The 21,025-nt window shown below is 42.0% G+C and overlaps 2 protein-coding genes across 7 annotated transcripts in view; one reads left to right on the forward strand and one right to left on the reverse strand.

Moving 5' to 3' along the window:
• Positions 1 to 5,218, reverse strand: part of LOC142107101 (retinoid-binding protein 7-like) — a 37,981-nt gene extending 32,763 nt beyond the window's left edge. For 3 of the 4 annotated variants that reach the window (XM_075190263.1, XM_075190262.1, XM_075190260.1), the window contains exon 1: positions 5,133 to 5,190. The gene's annotated coding sequence lies outside the window, so the exon portion shown is untranslated. Of the gene's footprint in view, positions 1 to 5,132 lie in introns of all 4 variants that reach the window. The other variant, XM_075190264.1, reaches the window with a different exon arrangement.
• Positions 5,212 to 12,687, forward strand: LZIC (leucine zipper and CTNNBIP1 domain containing). Of its 3 annotated transcripts, none has more exons than XM_075190266.1 (7): positions 5,212 to 5,257; positions 7,649 to 7,756; positions 8,061 to 8,196; positions 10,197 to 10,295; positions 10,379 to 10,474; positions 11,591 to 11,672; positions 12,222 to 12,687. In XM_075190266.1, the coding sequence occupies exons 2-7, from the start codon at positions 7,656 to 7,658 to the stop codon at positions 12,278 to 12,280; spliced, it is 573 nt and encodes a 190-aa protein (XP_075046367.1). In that variant the 5' UTR covers positions 5,212 to 5,257; positions 7,649 to 7,655; the 3' UTR covers positions 12,281 to 12,687. The 3 variants fall into 3 exon arrangements, with proteins under 3 accessions (XP_075046367.1, XP_075046369.1, XP_075046368.1); XM_075190268.1 differs by lacking the exon at positions 5,212 to 5,257 and adding an exon at positions 5,367 to 5,523; XM_075190267.1 differs by lacking the exon at positions 5,212 to 5,257 and adding an exon at positions 7,354 to 7,509.
• Positions 12,688 to 21,025: the final 8,338 nt, after the last annotated feature.

Genomic DNA, 21,025 nt, shown 5'->3' on the forward strand with positions numbered 1-21,025 from the left:
AACAAATGTTATAGCCAATATTTAGTGCTAGTATAACCATTTGTATAAAAAATTACTGTATACGGTATAAACTGTGCTTGGAAATTGAGCAAAATGTACATTCACTTGACTATAAATGTTTGGCTTGTGAAATAAAGATGTTCTCCTTAATATCATGGATTTGGTCTCTTCCTTAGTGAAAAAATAGAGCACACTGTGATTTATTGAACCATACAGTGTAAGTTATGTTACACTCACCTAATGTTAGCTGACATTAAGCCTTAAATACTTTTCCTCTCAATGAGATGCTCTTATTACAGGTAAAGAGTGCACTTCATAAAATGAAGACTTCCTAATAAAACAATAAATGTTGTTTCCTCCACTGAGAAAAATCACGAAAAACCCAAACAAGTGAAGAAAAGAACATAGTGCACACTTTATAGCCCAGGGTTTCCCAAATCCAGTCCTCAGGGACCCCTAGCAGCGCAGGTTTTCCAGATCTCCTTGCTGGAGCACAGGTGTAATCATTACTGACTGATACAATGTAACAGACCCACAGGTGGTAGAATGATGTCACTGGTCACCTGGAAATCCTTCACTGTTAGGGCTCCCTGAGGACTGGGTTTGGGGAATCCTGGTATAGTATAGCAATTAGTACAGATTAGATGTGATGTAATATCCACAGAAGCCAGGTAAGGGGTTTTAGACATTTTTATTCTGTAGTATTAAATATTCTATAAGTATATTACATATCTAAAGTGGTCTAAGCTAGATTTAAATTTGTGGTATAATTAAGATTTTACATCCTGCGTAATTATGCGTCTAATGTTCTGAAAATACTTGTTAGTATCTCCATTTGTATTACAAGAGGACCAGATTTATTTTATATAAAATTACAAAAACAAAATCCTGTGTTAACTTTACATTGCTAAAACTAATCATTGTATAAGTGTCTATATTGTGTCATTGATTTCCTATTTTTAATTGATACTTAATTAGGTAAGGATTTTAATGAGCGTTGAGTATATTTTTCAACCAGAATTTGACACATATAATGATGTCTTTCACTTGAACTAGATTTTCACTATAATTTATAATGTATTAGTTCCATTCACCAGTTCTCATTTAGAATTCCCACACACAAGAAATTATGGTTCAGAGGTTTCAATTCAGCTCATTTATTTACCCTCATTTTTTTTTTTATAGCATAATTATGTATTGGTTCAAGTTTGGTTGAAATTAATTCAACTGTCCCTATCTTTTATATTATTTAGTAATAGTTTTACTCCATCACAATTAATTACTATACCAGCGCTCAGGATCCCAGGGAGTAACAAATGTGAGGCGTTTCCATGACCTTATAAAGACACCACCGCTTCTTCCTAAGGAAGCGAGTGGGATCATTCATGAAACGCGTTGAAGGCAATTTAGTGGTTCATTCATCCAGCTTAAAGGAGTCTCACAGATGACTGTGTCTGAGGCCAGGGTACCAAATGTAGGCATATCCTGACCGGTCCCATTTCTACCTCCCACCACACAAAAATGTATTCCTATTATTGATGCCGGGCGACTTTTGTATATTAATGTAAATGCAGTAAGTGTATTAAGGTACTGATTTTTGCAAGGCAGGATGCCAATAGCATGTTTGTGTAATTCTGTGACACAGGATATTGCAGGATAATAAAGCACCTAGGCCAGGGTTTCCCAAATCCAGTCCTCAGGCTCCCCAACAGTGCAGGTTTTCCATATCTCCTTGCTGGAGCACAGGTGTATTCATTACTGGCTGACACATTGTAACAGATCCACAGGTGGTCCTAATTATGTCAGATGTGATCCAGAAAACCTGCCCTGTTGGGGAGCCCTGAGGACTGGGTTTGGGAAACCCTGACCTAGGCTGAGGCAGGTAGGGGGATGATGTTGCATTGAATGCACACTGGGGAGTTTATCCTAATTATGAACCATACAATCATTTGTTGTATTTAAATTCCAATTTTAAGACAATCATTTCTTCCCTCTGGCCAGAGCTACACCCTGCAGCCAATCATTAATATGCAATACTGCTATGTTGAAATGAGCTGCACATGAGGAGGAAATCTTTGTTTATTAGCTCAGTTTAATCTAGTCCCGATTGGTTGGCTCGGTACGGTCTACTCCCCTCTTGCAGACTGTCTATCCTGACCTCATCACCCACTAGGAATGGTCCAGTACTTCATTTTGAACCCAGCACCAAGTCAACTCTCTGCTTCCTTTTGTCGTTACAATCTCTCAGTGATGTGCAAAGGCTCTTTTCTAAAACTACTATTTGCCAATAAGCACTTCTCTTCCTAAAAATCCTGCCCCATTCCTGAATGAAGTTTACATCTACTGAATTCCTGTGACTTACAGAGACCTAACACACTAATCTGTCCCAAGAGCTATCCTGTGTTCAACCAAGTGTCCAGAGTCAGAGCAGACCCCAAGACAAATCTGCAATGTCACCTCCACTAGGCAGGGTGCAGGCGGAAACCAATCTCATTGCAGAAACAAATTGTGAGTTTGTAATAGTTTGTTACTCATTTGTTTTGAGGGGCTACTGCACCATGAATATAACTTATTGCTGACTAAAGATGTCTTAATAGAATATATCTGGCTACTGTGGATAGAACATCCTACACTACTTAATGAAAGCTTCTTTTCTACTAATTTTTACCTTGGGTTAATTTTTATTAATTTATACAGTGAACAACATATTTATATCTTTTGCACCATATACTAAAGATTTTAGCTCTGATAAATCAGGCATGTGCATTTTTAACATATACTATGCATATACTATGTTTGGGGTTTTTCAGAATTCTTCACTGTTTAGGAGACAAAATTTACTGTACTGGGAGATAATCTGACTTTTATATGTCGTAATATTCTAATACAAGAACATCACACTGAGAGGAGGTGATAAGTGTCTATTTAAAGCTTATCGCACCCTATATAAGCTGAATGTAACACATATACTGCATGGTTTCATTTAATTTATAAGGTGACACAAAAGTCTGCAACACTGTACCCAGGGAAGCAGAGCTTACAATTTAATGTAGAGGAGCAAGGCTGAGACAAGAGAGGGGTGACAGAGTGAGAATGTGTTTTTTTTTTATGGAGCAAAGTATTGGAAGCTGCTAGAAAGTCTTATTCGGCATGGAAGTTAATTCCACAATTGTGGAGCAGCACAGGAGAAGTCTTGGATATGGGAGTGTGATATGGTAATCAGTGGGGAGTTGAAGAGCAGAGGACAGGAGGGAGTGTGGAGAGAGAGGAGGTTGGAAAAGTACGGCGGGCTGAGGATTTAGCAAGAGGAGTATGAATTAAATTTGTTTCTTTATTTCACTGAGAAAGATACAAAATCCATGATATGAAGAATGTCTTTATTTCAAATGATACACACTCACCGAAATTAGGCAAGTGTACATTTTACACAATTTTCAAGCACAGGAAGCACAATTTATGCAGTACACACTATATTTTTAGCCCCCCTCCCCTCCTTCCTTCTTAGCTTCCAGTATGTGTACTGGAGTGTTCAACTCTCAAGCTAGTAAAAGCATGTCAATAACCATAGTATTTCCCATTTTTTGGGTGACTAGTGTTACTTTTCTCTATACAATATAGGGATTTGATCTCTATTGATCTACTCGTTTGAAGATAGATTACTATTTCATGCAAGATAAATATTACATTCTATTACCTCCCATCAGGTATGGATAAATGCAGTATATGCTACTGCATGTAACACAAATCTAACAACTAAAGCTGGATACAGACCTGCACAATTATCATGCAGATCAGACGATAAACGACCGTTTGGTTAGATATCGCATTAGTGTGTACACTCCCACAGTCATGTTTCATCTCGTCAAAACACATTACAGTGTTTGATTTGGTTTTAAAAACTTCCCAAAAATCACAATCAATGATTGAACGATGTCAGTCAAACTCTGCACTCACGACCAGCAGGATAGGCAGGTCTCCATAGAATTTACAGAGCACAATCTTTTCTGCCGATGGTTATGACAGATGAAGAGCACAGATTTGAAGGTAAGTCTAGTAAAACGTGTATAGTGTGTGCACAGGAATCGGCTGCTGATCGGGACTTTGTTGTTTGTATAATTGTTAACAATGTCACATATGGAAAAAATTTCTGTAGTGTGTATGTGTACCCAGCTTTAGATTACATAAGGTTAGGTACTCACTTAAGAATTTTTCCAACCGACTAGTTATCTAGAACAATAGTACCTGTGACTGAAGGTCCGATCGGTCGGATGATTCATGCATACACACTAGACAGAGTTACCTTCAGATCTGTGCTCTTCATCTGGTCCTCTAGTTGTTTAGCAAATGAAAGCACAATAGTCACTCAGTCACTCATTCCTGTCACACTGATTAAAACCGCCTAGTAATAGCCATCCACGTCCTTATAAATTTCATTAGCTTCTGCGAGTCTGAATCAAAATATTCAGTCTCAGAACGAACAAACAAACTATTCCATCTACAGCACTCTCTACATTTAGTCACTAGGACATGTTCATTGCTGGCATCAACTGAAAAGACCATAACTCTGTAAACTCTATGGAGATCGTGATCATAAGTGCATACACACTATATGATCATCAGGTGACTGGAAGGAGATTATTAAACAGTACGACAAACCAAATGAAACGACAATCGGTACTTTGGAACGACTGTCGTTCATTGTGTGAGTATATACACCAACGTAATATGTGACCGAGCTGTTGTTTATCGTGTGATTGGCCCGATAATTGGCTGAAAACCATTGTGTGTACCTAGCCTTAGTGTGCACCCAGCTAAGAAGCAGGACATATATATATATATATACACACACACACACACACACACACACACACACATACATACATACATACACAAATGAGAGTTTATAATGTGCATCATACACAGATTATTACAGGTCACTGATGACTATGAACACCTCCTACATATAGAACAGCTGTAAGATGACTGTCAACACATACTTATCCATGATGGGTTATACATAACTATAGCCCAGGACGAGCCCCCAGACACCCCCAAACCATGGCCACTAATAAGCCAACACAGACACACCCGAGGCCTGATCCCTCCCAGCAACATAATACTACAGAACTCACCGGCCTCATGGGGGACTGAGATCAGCGCTGCACCCTATATGCGGCTTCCTGGTTCCGCTTCTATTGGTTCTGGGGTGACGTCAGCAGGAAGTGTGTCCGCCCAGTGAGGTCCGCTGCAGGCTCAGGTAGGGAGGAGTAACATGGGTGCACCGTGTGTGTATAGTACCTGTCCCCCCTGGTGCTGTGTATAGGGGGGTGTAATATGTCACTGTACAGAATATTGCTGCTGGGGGGGATCTATAGTAAGGGGGAGGTTAGACATCTGCATATGTGTTATATACAATACAATATGTATGTCATGTACACATGTGATGTATGACATGATATCCACATGAGAACAGCTCAGTGACTGCAGATTTCTACAATATCTGATTTCCAGGGACACACCCAGGTTCAGAATATTTGTTTCTGATTTTTCCTGTTCTTTGTATGTAATGGCTTGTATGGAGTACCAGCTATAGCCCTGTGTGCTGTATATGGCTGGGTGTAGACCAAGTTGAGCCAAAGAACATTTGGCACACACCCCTCCCCCCCCCTCCTCTAATCCACCAAAAACACCTCTGTCTTTACATTATGTCCCTCACTGTGGAGTTTCATGAATGAGCTCTGCAGGAGGGCTTGTTATGGCCACCTCTGAGGTCTCTACCTAATATATTTGGTTGAAGACAACCGAAGATGTCGCAGACAGGGGAAGGGTTCTGCTGACTGACATTTGCAGCAATAACTGGTGTATGACTGAAAAATCTGACCTTTGGCTGGAGATAAGCTCTGAGCAGGGTTTAAAGCTCATTTACCAGTGGTTTGTTCAATCTTGTGTGTGTGCTTGTAAGATGTTTATTAGGTCTGCATATAGAAATCATTGCTTCTCTGTGGTAGTAATGTCTATGTTTCTTATTTATGCTGAATTATAAATACCTCTGGAACACACAGATTGTTTTATGTGAACCGTGTTGTACATTCTGAAGGCATACAAACAACTAAATACACCCTTCAAAATGTACAATCATGTTATATAGTAAAGGTGTCATGATTCAAACTTATTGTCCAAGGTGTCTCATCCAGCTTTTAATATACAACATTAGGTATGTATGGTTCGCGATGGGCAATACAGATCCTTGCATTAACATTCAGACATCATTTCCACATGGCCAGATATTGCTTACGGTAGTTACAAATTGGGCAGTTATATATTGAATAATATATTTACAAACATTCGTGTCTCAACTACAATTGCATCTGTGCCATTCTTATTCCAAAATGTAAAAAAATAAACTGCAAAATCAGAAAATTATACACATAGAAACACAAGGGCGACTCAAGAAGGCAAAACATCCATTACCCCATCCAGAAACCCAGTGTCATAATAGTACTTTGCCCATTTCAGCCAGATCCGCTCATATATTTGTAGTGAATTCCTGTTAGTACAGAGAAAGCGTTCATGCCCCATTGTGGCATTAACCAAGATCACCTATTTGAGAGCTCTCTACGTTCATCAAGGTTTTAGCTATTATAACTAATAACTTTGGCGAAGAAGAAAAGATTGATCCCGTATTGAGACACTGGTCTTTTCAAGCTATTTTTTCGGATAATCCAAATAAGCATACCCAGTGGGCAAACAGAGGACAGAACACCAGTTCTTCTGCAACACATAGTTTTATTGAAAACATGGTTTCATTAAACAAGAGCTTCACATTGATGAGCCTCATTGAAAATCTGCTGATCAGAGCAACTCTACACAGTGGACTGTTAATAATTAGTTGTCTGTTACAATAATCTCAGGAGCACTCAGTTTAGAGGGAATAGTGCCACCTAGTGGCCACATTATTTTGGAAGATTTTCTCTTTTATCTTCAGAGTGTATTTGGACGCATGCGTGCTGTATCTTGTGTGAAATAGGCTTTTTACAGCCATATCATTCGCACCAGCTACAGGGCAGGAGTTAATGCCGGCAGATAGTGGCTGTCATGGCATCGCCTTTGTGTTAGAAACTACACGTATGCTTGGCACAAGATAGCAAAGAAAATGTGTATGAAAGGGAAAATTGACTGTATAAACACATTGTATATACAGTACATCCTGATTTATGGAGTTAATGAAAACATTTTTCCTTACTAAACCACAATTTTTTATTAATGGTTATATTTAAAAAATGTTTTTTGCATGTGTTCTGATTAGACTTTATATTACACATATGCCTGTGTCTATCCTGTGTTCTGTCTGTTAACATACGGCAAGTAACGTATAGCCGAGGCGGACTTATAACCAGATTCAAATGGAAACGTGTCTTGAGATCCACTTAGATTTGAATATTGTCGAGCGTACGCTCAAGTTCCGTGCTCACTTTAAAAACGCAACTTTTGTGCCGGTTGCGTTCGAAGGTGACTCAATCCCAGAGATGATATATTTAAATTAAGTAAAGCCTGAATGTATTGTGCTTCTTTTATAGGTGACCCGGTTTTGGGGAAGAATTATTTACTGGATGATTATAACCTGCCCTATTAACTTTTTATATCTTAGCCAAAACATGGCATCGCGGGGTACGACAGAGACAAGTAAACTCCGTCAGAACCTAGAAGAACAGCTGGATCGCCTGATGCAGCAGCTGCAGGACCTGGAGGAATGCAGGTAATGTTCCGGCTCTTCCCGCAGCAACGTGTTGCTGCCACCGTCTGCCCACTGCGGGAAGGGGGGGGCCGGGGGTTGGGGTGTAATTATCTCTGGATACAGCTATCCTGCGTTTATTACAACCAGTCGAATAATTCTGGGACTGTGAGTGCTTGTACGCCCCTTATGTTTAGTGACTGACTACCCTACCCCTCTAGATGTGTCTCCTGCTTGCACATTTGCAGCCAACTGGTTAAAAAATGTTTTAAGTGTTGGTAAAGAATAATTACTGCTTCTAAGACTAGACGTGGCTCTCGTCTTTCAGAGAGGAGCTGGACGCCGATGAGTACGAGGAAACGAAGAGAGAAACGTTGGAGCAGTTGAGTGAGTTTAGCGATTCGCTGCAGAAAATTGTCGCAGGAAACATGACGCTGGTGGATGAGCTCAGCGGGATGCAGCTGGTGAGTTATATATCACGCACGTCGCAGGCACAGTTATCTGCTTCCATTGATTATTGCTCCATGTCAACCGCAGCCTCCATACAGCTTCCCAGGGCAGGGGAAGGCGGACAACACATACGGCTAGACTTTTTTTTTTTTTTTTTAGAGAACCCCCACTTTTGTGTCTGATCTGAAAAGATCATCTAGGACTCCATGGGTAGGAAGAGTTTCTTCCTTGTCAGGCATGTTTATCCCAGGGCAAGATTTCCTTGTGGTCCTTCTCTGTTTTGAATTACTAAAATTCCCTTTAATCAACTCCTGGTGTCGCCATAAAATTACAACGTCACTCTCTCCCCTTGTTGTGCAGGGCTTCAGTGAGAAGCCCTGCTGGCGTAAGATTATTATCCCACTGCAACAGAGGTTCTATATTCAGCTGGACAGCGAGTGCACGCTAGACTGAGAAGGTTGAACGCTCCTTCCTACAATGTTGTTTAGAAGAGAAGGGAGGCAGATCACAGCTGATGCATGTATAAGACAGCCGCACTTTATACACAGAGTACTCTGCGGAAGAGAGGCGGGCGTTCCACCCTTCTCAGCCTGGCATGCACTTACACACTTTGCTGCTAGTTTTACTCCAGCAGGGCTTGTTTTTGAAGCCCTGCCCAAAAATTATATGGGAATGAAACAGTGGGCTGGTATGCCATACCGCCACTTCTCCTACTGCTTTCATTGTATCACTATCACGTTCCAGTCACATATATACCTTGTCATGGATCGGGTTAGGGGTACCATCTTTTGAGGTAGACGGATGCATTTTACACTCAATCAGAAAAATATGTCACACCAGTCCAGTGCTTTGGTTTAAACATCCTCAGCTAGTTTTATTCACTAGAATGAAAATAAAAAAATCGTAAACAAAATCCTTGCTTGTCTGACTTCTAACTAATATACAGGAACTCCCTCTCCAAAATGAGTGACCTAGTGTCCCACACACATACAAAACAACAGAACTTACTGATCACAAATTTCGGTGTCTCTCAGGAATTATCTAACCTCCTCCCCAGCTTTTGAGAGTCTAATTGAGCTGCCTTTTATCAGAACCACGCAGGTGCAGCTCCTGATTACCAGCAGATTGTCTTGATAACTTGGAAGACCCAGAATGAGCCTTATGAATGGAGCCCACCCTTCTCTCTCCATTCATACCCCAGGGACCCTTATACCAGCTTTTTCTAAAGCTGAAACAAACGTTTCCCAACAAAAACAATATGCCTGGGGGTTTCAAAACACATATGACCGAAATTTAGGATTTATATACCTGCATTTTGCTACTTTCCCAGTGCTTCGGTCACAGTATACACACACAGTGGTGGATGTGGGGGTGCATATGGTGGTATGTCATACAGCCACTTCTCCTACTGCTGTGATTGTAACACTGTCACATTACAGTCACTCACGTTTTGCATACCCCCATTTCTAAATTTCAACTTCGACCACAGGCTAGAGGTATATTTAATGGAGTGCTTACTTATCTTTTAAAGCTCAAAATCCAGGTGTGAGGCTGCAAACATCAATTTAGCAATTTTTTCTTGATGGGTTGAAGTAGCTTGGTAATTGTAAGCTAATATAAACGCATTAAATGTTTAGATTCCTGCTTTAAAATGATTTTATTAAGCTGTTGTTCATTGAAACCTCCTCCACACAGTCAGTGAGACCTTTGAGTACCTTTTTTTGGTTTATTAAAGAGTTTTTTAAGCATTAACTATCCCAAAAAGTTATTGTAATCTCTAGCAACCAACCAGATTCTAACTCATTTTTGTTGCACAGTTTATAAGTTAAAAGCCTAAATGGTTACTATGGGTTACAGGAACTTTTGACGTACTTGTCTTTTGCATTCGCTTTCTATCAAGTCCACAAAAGTCTTTTTAAAGCGGACGTCCGGACTTGTACTCGGCCCACATCTCCCAACCAGTTACTGGAGTCACGTAGAATTAATACTGTTTACATTCCTCCTTGTCGATCAGGCTATTCAAGCAGCGATCAGCCAAGCCTTTAAGACCCCCGAAGTCATCAGGATGTTTGCTAAGAAGCAGCCTGGACAGTTGAGGTCACGGTTGGCAGACGTACGATATCATTCTCTTAAAAAAAAATACCGCTGTGCCTGGTCGGTGGCAAGTTGTGTATAATCTGTTCTCCTAACGTTTAGATGGATCGGGACCTAATGGTGGGTAAACTGGGACGAGATCTCTACACACAGCAGAAAGGGGAGATCCTCACTGCGCTGCGGAAACTGGGAGAGAAGGTAAAACGTCTCTTCAAATGGATTTATCTATCTGACGATACAATAGTTTTGTGGGTAAATATAAAATGATCGCTCCCCTCCGTGACTGGCGCATGGTGCACGCCAAGAGCCTCCAGTTTGCATTATACATAAAAGAATTGCGCAAAGGCTGTACACAGGTAGTAATTAGTGACTCCCCCACTGAGAACAGGTTTATTGATGGAATGTACACAATGTTTTGGGGGAGGATCCCCTGCAGGTCTTAGAGAAGACTGACTGCACCTAAAACGTTGTGTTCTTTTCTGTTTTTGTATCAATAAACTTATCGCCAATCACCACATTTCCTTATCGCCCATCGACCTTAAGATTTTTGCCAAGATCTTATCCACCGTACCTAACAACATCCTACCCTCCTTCATATGCCAGGACCAGGCTGGTTTTGTCCCCACCCAACAGGAACCTAATTTTGGGGAGTCACTAGACTCGGAGTATTGGGTGGTTATTTGACAGTGGGTAACGTCCTCCAAAAATGTTTGCATTGAAAAAAAATAATAAAAAAAATGCTTACAAGGGACATTTTTGGTGGTGTCCCAACAAAACTGAATTCAGTTTATCTGGTTTATATTGTGATCAGAAGTCTGATTTTCTCTGGCAGAACAATTATGGACCCGTCTTGCATCCTCTGCGTATTCTAGATGTCCCTGAACATACTAATAGTCTTATCAGACACAATCTTCGCACTTTCTTGATTCACTCATAGGGGGGTATTCAATTGACGGCGGGATCGCCGAAAATCCCGCTCTCTAAAAATATTACCGTTAATACGGTAATCCTGCGCGTAAATTACCGTATTAACGGTAATATTTTTAGAGCGCAGGATTTTCGGCGATCCCGCCGTCAGTTGAATACCCCCCATAGAATCCAGTTAGTTTCTGTAATTCTTCTAGTGCAGTTAATATATTGAAAGCGGATATCTGGCTGTCATGGGTTCACTCAACCTCTTTTTCCTATGCACCACTATTCAGAAATGTCCTGCCCCCTATAGACCGTAGGGAACAATAAATGTTAATGTATAACATTAAATTTGTGGTAGCATTTGATGTGTTTGAAGGACCTGTTATGTTGTTCCTCATGCAGCTCACCCCGGAGGATGAGGCTTTCCTCTCGGAGAACGCAGGCGCCGCTCTCAGCCAGTTTCAGAAGGTGTCAGAAGGGTTAGGTAAGTTCTGTATCCTATTATCTGTATAATGCAGAAATCTCCAGTGTGCCTCCCATATGTCTGCACCGGCAGCGTACCAGTCATCCGATTGCATCCTAACAGAATGAGACCCCTATCTCCACAGCAAGAGGTCATATCTGGGCCTGGTGGAATGCGTCGAGCTATTTCTGGCCCTGGTCGGCCGCGCCAAGCCGTGTCTTTCCCCTGGTCGGCCGCGCCGAGCCGTGTCTTACCCATGGTCGGCTGAGCCGTGTCTTTCCCCTGGTCGGCCGCGCTGAGCCGTGTCTTTCCCCTGGTCAGCCGCGCCGAGCCGTGTCTTTCCCCTGGTCGGCCGCGCCGAGCCGTGTCTTTCCCCTGGTCGGCCGCGCCGAGCCGTGTCTTTCCCCTGGTCGGCCGCGCCGAGCCGTGTCTTTCCCCTGGTCGGCCGCGCCGAGCCGTGTCTTTCCCCTGGTCGGCCGCGCCGAGCCAGATTTTTAAATTCTCTCTGAGAAGGTCAGTGTTGCTTTCCTTGTGTATTTTAATACTATTTTCTGTCTACTTGTCCTGTAGGATCCGGAGACAAAGTTTTGGCTCTGGCGAGTATTGAAGTGGAGAACACTAAGAAGTAACCACGCAGAATGACCCAGTGGTTTTTCTGTTTCGTTCTTTACCTTGCTTTGCTGAGCAGAGACAGGATTTTGGTGGCTGGTGTGTGTATATTTCTTCAGTTTGTTCTGTATTAGAACAGAATGTGCATTTTTCATACTCCGGGGGCATTGAAAGCTTCCCTGCATTTCTATGTTTACGAACCCATCCTGCGTTTAACGGCGCGACCGAACGTGTAGCGTTTTTTTTTTAAATCTTTTTTACAATGAGCCACAAAGTTGGAGATAAGTGTTCATTACAATTTAGCATTACATGCACATATTTAATACATGTTTTTTGTTTGCTGTTCTCTTACTGATTGTATGTGAATAAATTATAACAATAGGTATCGTTTTAGTTTTTGTAATAAACATTGGGGGATTTGTCTTGAGTCTGTTCCTTTCATTCTTTCTGCAAATGAATGGGCTTCTCCTCCAGCGGGCTTGGATGCCTCGATTGTGTTCATTTTCTTTTCTGTATTACACATAGAAAATGTAACAAAATGCAGTGTTATTCTCTGTAGTTATAAGTGCATTCAGGGACATATAAGTGCTAATTGTCTTGCTGCTGTGACTATTAGTGTTGTTAATTAATGGAAATGTCTATTTTGGGAAGGTGTGATGTAACCTATGCGGCTGTGATCATAGCCCCTGGTTGTAGTTCTGGTGAAATATAAGCGTTGCACAGTATGGGTGGCTATGTAGAGAGGGATGTGGTGTACAGGGGGTAGCCTGTGGGTGTACGGGGGGTAGCCTGTGGGTGTACAGCCTGTGGGTGTACATTGAAAATTTGAATGCAGTAAACCCTGCCCAGATAGTGTTTTGTCCGTCCTCCACTTGTGACACCTATAGGTAAAACCCAGGTGTTACATTGACAGGTAAGGCTAGCAACATGTAGAGAAAACAAGAATGTTAAATGTTTAAAAATACAGTTATTATATATCTATATATATATATATATATATATATATATCAGCGGTGTGGATGTGACAGACTTTCACAGATGAAGGTTAACAGGGAAAAGCAAGATCGTCATCAGTTATATAGCGTCACTAATTCCTCAGCGCTGTACAGAGAACTCGCTCACATCAATCCCTGCCCCAGTGGAGCTTACAGCCTAAATTCCCTAACATACACACAGACAGACAGAGAAAGACTAAGGTCAATTTTGATAGCAGCCAATTAACCTACTAGTATGTTTTGGAGTGTGGGAGGAAACTGGAGCACCCGGAGGAAACCCACGCAAACACGGGGAGAACATACAAACTCCTCACAGATAAGGCCATGGTAGGGAATCAAACTCATGATCCCAGTGCTGTGAGGCAGAAGTGCTAACCACTGAGCCACCGTGCTGATACAATTTACCATGCTCTACATTTATAGTCGATCATTGTTTTCCAAGTGTAGTTCCATATTGATAAACAGGGTTATCCGGTGCAATTAACCTGGTATTAATATCACCAGTATAATCCTGTGTGTGACTTCTGTTCTGGGTTGTTTTTGAAACTTTGTCAGATTCCAGTGACTCGGACATTATCCTGCTGACCTCACCGGAGACAGAAGAGGCTCGTGTGGTACCTCACTTCCCAATGATGCTGGAGGCACTGGTTAGCAGAAATACTCTATTCAGTGACGCTTCTCATTAATAAGGGTACTTGTGTTGTAATTGACGAGGGCAATTTTATAAATTTAAGTGCTTTACAAAAATGTCACGCTATCCTTTATATATATAGGCATGCAGTAGAGATATCTTCAATGCAGACTTTTATTTTTCACCTTTTTATTTGGCAGGAAATCCACAAGATATAGAATTATGTTTTTATCCTCTCGTTTAACTCCTAATTAAAACACAACTGGTAATAACTGGGAATTTTATAGGCGAATTTCTGTCTTGTGTCTTTCTGTCTGGTTCTGTCAGCAGCCCTCTTCTACCACGGAGAAGGATTAAGTGTTATAGCTAATAAAGAAACATAATCCTCCCAACATTCATGCCGTCTCCGTCTTTTCGGTGCCATGAATTTGTAAATGAAAACCCCCTATTGAGTTAAACGTAGAGCGTTAAGTGCTCACTCTGCAGACGGCTGCTGGGAAGGGATGATAAATAATAGAATACTTGTTCCCAGAGCAGACACACAGCTTACTCGTTCTGTGTATCTAAGAGACTATTGATATGTATATAGATATATACACAGATAGAGATATAGTGTGTGTATATATATATATATATATATATATATATAATCTCACTACTAATTCTACTGCGTTGTAGAGAGAATATTTGTCATTAAAATCAGTCCCTGCCCCGTTGGTACTTACAATTGAAAGTCCCTAACTCACACACACACACAGTCTTGTGTTAATTTTGGCAGCAGCCAATTAATCTGTATGTTTTTGGAGTGTGGGGGGAAACTGGAGCACAGAGGAAACCCACGCAAACACACATAATCTCAGGATCAGGAGATGAGTGATGTGTAAGTGAGGACAGGGCTGCATGTAACAGGGGCAGTGACATGATGTGAGGAGGGGAATGGGGGCAGCAGGAAGCCACAGATTGAGAGTTATATAGTGGAAGGAGAGGGGTCCCCCAGCAGCACAGAGTATATCAGGAGATACGTGATGTGTTGGTGAGGACAGGGCTGCATGTAACAGGGGCAGTGACATGATGTGAGGAGGGGAATGGAGGCAGCAGGAAGCCACATACTGAGAGTTATATAGTGGAAGGAGCAGGGTCCCCCAGCAGCACAGAGTATATCAGGAGATGAGTGATGTGTTAGTGAGGACAGGGTCAGTGACATGATGTGAGGAGGGGAATGGAGGCAGCAGGAAGCCACAGACTGAGAGTTATATAGTGGAAGGAGAGGGGTCCCCCAGCAGCACAGAGTATATCAGGAGATGAGTGATGTGTTGGAGAGGACAGGGCTGCATGTAACAGGGGCAGTGACATGATGTGAGGAGGGGAATGGAGGCAGCAGGAAGCCACATACTGAGAGTTATATAGTGGAAGGAGCAGAGTCCCCAGCAGCACAGAGTATATCAGGAGATGACTGATGTGTTAGTGAGGACAGGGCTGTATGTGACAGGGACAGGGACAGGGACATGTTGTGAGGAGGGTAATAGAGGCAGCCGGAGACCACATACTGAGAGTTATAAAGTGGAAGGAGCAGGGTCCCCCAGCAACACAGAGTATATCAGGAGATGAGTGATGTGTTAGTGAGGACAGGGCTGCATGTGACAGGGTCAGTGACATGATGTGAGGAGGGGAATGGAGGCAGCAGGAAGCCACAGACTGAGAGTTATATAGTGAAAGGAGCAGGGTCCCCAGCAGCACAGAGTATATCAGGAGATGAGTGATGTGTTGGTGAGGACAGGGCTGCATGTAACAGGGGCAGTGACATGATGTGAGGAGGGGAATGGAGGCAGCAGGAAGCCACAGACTGAGAGTTATATAGTGGAAGGAGAGGGGTCCCCCAGCAGCACAGAGTATATCAGGAGATGAGTGATGGGGGGTGGGGTAAGCCCCAGGGGGGGCAGAAGAGAAATTAAGTTTTTGGTGATGATTAGTTGCATATGACATACTGACATTTAAGACTAAGTGAATGCATTACTAATTAGAAACAGGTGATCAGTTCCCGTTACTGGGAAGAGTTAAATTGAGATTGTAGCGGTATTCCGGGTCATGCTCCGGGCACCCATGCTCTGACTTCCCCAGTATATGTTAGATTGGGTTACTCTTGGCAGTGGCACCACCAGAAGTTTTAATGAAGATGTATTTTAAGCTCAGGGCAGTCAGCTGCTGGGTTTTGTTAGGAGATATTCATAATATGGGGTCCGGGATTGTATCCATAATGCCCAGCGTGATAAAGGATGAAATGCTCATCATGCGTGAAATCGGAGACCTTTGTTTTGTAATACTGCAAGTCTTAGCATGCCCTGCCAGCCAGAGGCATGCTGGGAATTGTAGTTCCACAACATTTGGAGATCCACACGCTACATCCCTAACCATCTTATAAAGGTCCTGCAGAACATATAGGTAGATGTCATTGGATATATCCTACTGGTCTATATTTCCACTACATCTAACATTGGAAGCAGCTTGTGCCACATATAAATATAATAAGAGTATGCAGAGGACCCATTAGTATTTTAGCAGACTCCAAAGACGGTACTGAGAGTAGAGATGATCTCCTTTGTAAAACAGCATACAAAGAAAGAACCAATTGGAGTCATATTTCATAGTACAAAAAGAGTTAACAGAGGGATTCCAAAATATAAACCTGCAAATGAAAATAGAAACACAGACAAAATAATATCCCTAATAGCCAACACGGGGAGCAAGTTTCCTGGCTCTATTTCCGTGCGCCGGTTGCCTGCTTTAGGGGCCAGCCATAATACAGCAGGAAAGATACGGTCTATGGGCCTGATGCAGAGTTAAGTTACACACATATACACAAAAACAGGTTGTAAGCGCAATAAAACTTTGTACATTAACTTTCATACGGATATAATACATATTCGTATAATACAGCAGATATAACCTTACTTCTCGCATACAAATGAAAGTAACTATATGTATTTATTTTAAAGATACAAAAAAGCCTATAATAGATGCATGATCAACGAAGAAAGCAGCGGGCAGCTTCAGAGGTAAAATCACAATCAGCGGTTGCCTGTTGATCGTCATCATCCTCAGCCTACATTATAATAATACGGCTGTAAAAGGCGTATCTGTTTTGGGGTGCATCGGCTCTCAGTTCGTGAACACGCCCTTACTATACCTGACCACCACGGTTTTTCAGGTGCACGGTGGATGCAACTCTGCACATGCGTAGGTACTTGTGCTTTTTTTTGTGGGCGTGCGCAGAGCGATTCACGCAGTTTACGATACGCAAGCGGCGGTACGTGCCGGTACGTCTCTTCTGCCTCTCATTAACAACAGAACACTAATAGTGATCTAATGTTAGCATTGTATTACTATGAAAAATGGTCTAACTTGCTGTGGTGCAGGGGCAAACGCAGGATTTGTAGAGAGGGGTTTCCACACCACGCCGCCAGTGGGCGTGAACAGCATGCATGGCGGGCGTGCCTATAATTTTAGACAGTGCTTGGCTGCTCTCCAACTCTTCCTATCCCTATAATCTACATGGGCAATGCTGCGTGCACTACTGTTAGGTGCACGCAGCTCTCCCTTTTCAAGCAGAGCCGTGTGCAGCGGGAGCAGGGTCCAGCCACCTCAATTATACAGTGCCCCAGGCTTGGAGGGGAGTTTCCAGGCACTAGGAAACCCTCCCTCGGTTTGCCTATGGGGAGAGATGGATCAAGTCCCAATGTGGCCTTGGAAAAGTAGAAAAAAAATGAAATAACCATAAAAATAAAATAATACAAAGGTAAAACCATGAAAAATAAACAGAAATGTCACTTCCACCCATCCAACACCTTCCCCAGCCCATCAAAACTCCATCAACCCATCCTGCAGGTGCATTCAGTATGGGGGTCACGCGTTCCTACAGGGACAATATGGTAACTGCTGCCTTTCTAGGTAAGTAATAGAAACAAAGGACTACGAGGAACATTGCTGTAAAATAAAAATCCTCTGTATAACCGTCAATGTCATAATAATAGTTCATAAAATAAATAATATTCTGTTACAAAAGTCTTTAATATACCTCAGATATTTCATAAAGTAAAAATACATAACGCAGCTTTGTTGGATTGTAGGAGATTCTGCAATCCTCAGGCTGAGATCATTTGACAGTAGTCTACAGGACTGGGTTTGAGTAATTATATTCTAAGTTGCCAGGCTCCGAGGCCGTAGTTTAGCAATGCCCTTTTCATCTCTCTCCGAGGTGAGATCCTTTGTTATAGAACTTTCTCTATATTCTGTGCTGAATTTGAGATGTGGCGTGTTCCAAAAATAAAACCTTTTCAACACCTCCACATCTAAATAATCCATCACAGCAAAAGCAACTCTGAGATTCAGAAGCCTCTGTCCTCGGCGTAATTAGTCACAGAACCGACGCTTGCCTCCGAGAATTCTTATCGCTGGAACCTTGTATGATTTAAATTGGTAATCCCAAGTGCCATCTTCCAGAGAACAAACGTCAAATCAAAGTGACCTTCTTAAGATCTGAATGACAGCCGTGATGGTGACCCGCGAGTGTTTCTATCGGAACAGCATCAAATAAAGGCTACAAAGGCACTGGTTTATTACAGCTTGTGCTTAAAAAATAAAAGACTATTTAGCACGCTGCAAATAAGCGGGTGGTGCAAAGGTGAAAAATGATTCATTGCCGGTGTCGGCCATTTTGTATATTTCTCTCAATGCAGGGAGAATACATATACCGCATAAAGAAAAGATTGATGATTATAATACTGAAATGTAGGGACTTCTACTGCTCCACGCAACAAAAGAGGGCAAAAGAATATGTTACATTTACTGAGACAATACTGCATGCAAATTGATTGCACAGGGCAGATATTTGAATACTTATTAAAGGGTGTTGTGTGGTTAGCATTGCTGCTCTGCATCAATGGGTGCTGCAACCACATTTGCTATATGTGATGATTTAACTAAGGAGGCGTCGGTCAGCCCCAATCTATGTAAACCAGTCGTTTAGCAAAATAAATCCAATAGGTGTCAGCAACATAACATTTAAGATTAATACTTGCGAGTAAGGCTATTTCGTTAGCACAAGTTCTATGTCAGAGCCACAGGCGTGTAGGGTGCGCCCAGGCACACTCTTATGCACAGCGGAATTAAGGTGGGGTGGCCATTTATAAACGGTCTCTCTGGATCGAGGAAACAGAGCTGCAGCACATGTCCAGCTGCTCCTCCTGTGTTCATCTGCGGAACTGAAGAGCTCGATGTGCTAATCCAGAGGGAGTCGCACATAGGACAGCTGGCTACATATGTTTTATTCATATGTGTATATGTCATAATGTGCGTGTATATATGAAATTGGTGGCACTACTGTGTGGTATAATATGACCTGGGGGCTCTACTGTGTGGTATAATATTATCTGGGGGCACTACTGTGTGGTATAATATGATCTGGGGGCACTACTGTGTGGTATAATATGAGCTGGGGGCACTACTGTGTGGTATAATATGATCTGGGGCACTACTGTGTGGTATAATATGACCTGGGGGCTCTACTGTGTGGTATAATATGATCTGGGGGCACTACTGTGTGGTATAATATGATCTGGGGGCTCTACTGTGTGGTATAATATGAACTGGGGGCTCTACTGTGTGGTATAATATGAACTGGGGGCTCTACTGTGTGGTATAATATGATCTGGGGGCACTACTGTGTGGTATAATATGATCTGGGGGCTCTACTGTGTGGTATAATATGAACTGGGGGCTCTACTGTGTGGTATAATATGAACTGGGGGCTCTACTGTGTGGTATAATATGATCTGGGGGCTCTACTGTGTGGTATAATATGACCTGGGGGCACTACTGTGTGGTATAATATGATCTGGGGGCACTACTGTGTGGTATAATATGATCTGGGGGCACTACTGTGTGGTATAATATGATCTGGGGGCACTACTGTGTGGTATAATATGAGCTGGGGGCACTACTGTGTGGTATAATATGAGCTGGGGGCACTACTGTGTGGTATAATATGAGCTGGGGGCACTACTGTGTGTTATAATATGAGCTGGGGGCACTACTGTGTGGTATAATATGAGCTGGGGCCATTACTGTGTGGTATAATATGAGCTGGGGGCACTACTGTGTGGTATAATATGAACTGGAGGCACTACTGTGTGGTATAATATGAGCTGGGGGCACTACTGTGTGGTATAATATGAGCTGGGGCCATTACTGTGTGGTATAATATAAGCTGGGGGCACTACTGTGTGGTATAATATGAGCTGGGGGCACTACTGTGTGGTATAATATGATCTGGGGCACTACTGTGTGGTATAATATGATCTGGGGCACTACTGTGTGGTATAATATGAGCTGGGGCCACTTCTGTGTGGTATAATATAAGCTGGGGGCACTACTGTGTGGTATAATATGACCTGGGGGCACTACTGTGTGGTATAATATGACCTGGAGGCACTACTGTGTGGTATAATGTGAACTAGGAATTGAAAGCTTTACAATGACAGCAGTAGTCATACTTCAACCACTGGGTACAAATGTATGTACATTACTACAGCGGTGGATGGGGTGTTTACCAGCAGGAAAATAACATTTTTATTTTTAAATTTTATTTTCATTTTTTAAAACAACTTATTTCTTCTTTAATGTGGAGCAGGTTTGGTCACACAAGTAATACAGTTGGTTTTGAAGTATTTAGTCAGAAATCTATTATTAAAAACGAAAAGAATACAAGGAATGTAAATGTATAAATTATTCTTTGTTTCAGTGATATAAAAGTAATATAAATGAGAATGAATATACTACATGTAATGATGGTGTCAGGGATGAACCTACTACATGTAATGATGACTATACTACATGTAATGAGGCACATACCACATGTAATGAGAAACACACCACATGTAATAAGGCACATACTACATGTAATGAGGCACAAACCACATGTAATGAGGCATATACCACATGTAATGAGGCACATACTACATGTAATGAGGCACATACCACATGTAATGAGGCACACACCACATGTAATGAGGCACATACTACATATAATGAGGCATACTACATGTAATATAATGAAGTACATACTACATGTATTGAGGCACACA

This window comes from Mixophyes fleayi, chromosome 11 (assembly GCF_038048845.1).
Source record: "Mixophyes fleayi isolate aMixFle1 chromosome 11, aMixFle1.hap1, whole genome shotgun sequence".
In the NCBI taxonomy this organism is placed as follows: Eukaryota; Metazoa; Chordata; class Amphibia; order Anura; family Limnodynastidae; genus Mixophyes; species Mixophyes fleayi.

Coding starts and splice junctions, on each gene's coding strand:
- LZIC (XM_075190266.1), top strand. CDS start 7,656: ATGGCATCGCGGGGTACGACAGAGACAAGTAAACTCCGTCAGAACCTA. Junction 7,757..8,060: donor CAGGACCTGGAGGAATGCAG/GTAATGTTCCGG, acceptor CTCGTCTTTCAG/AGAGGAGCTGGACGCCGATG. Junction 8,197..10,196: donor AGCTCAGCGGGATGCAGCTG/GTGAGTTATATA, acceptor CTTGTCGATCAG/GCTATTCAAGCAGCGATCAG.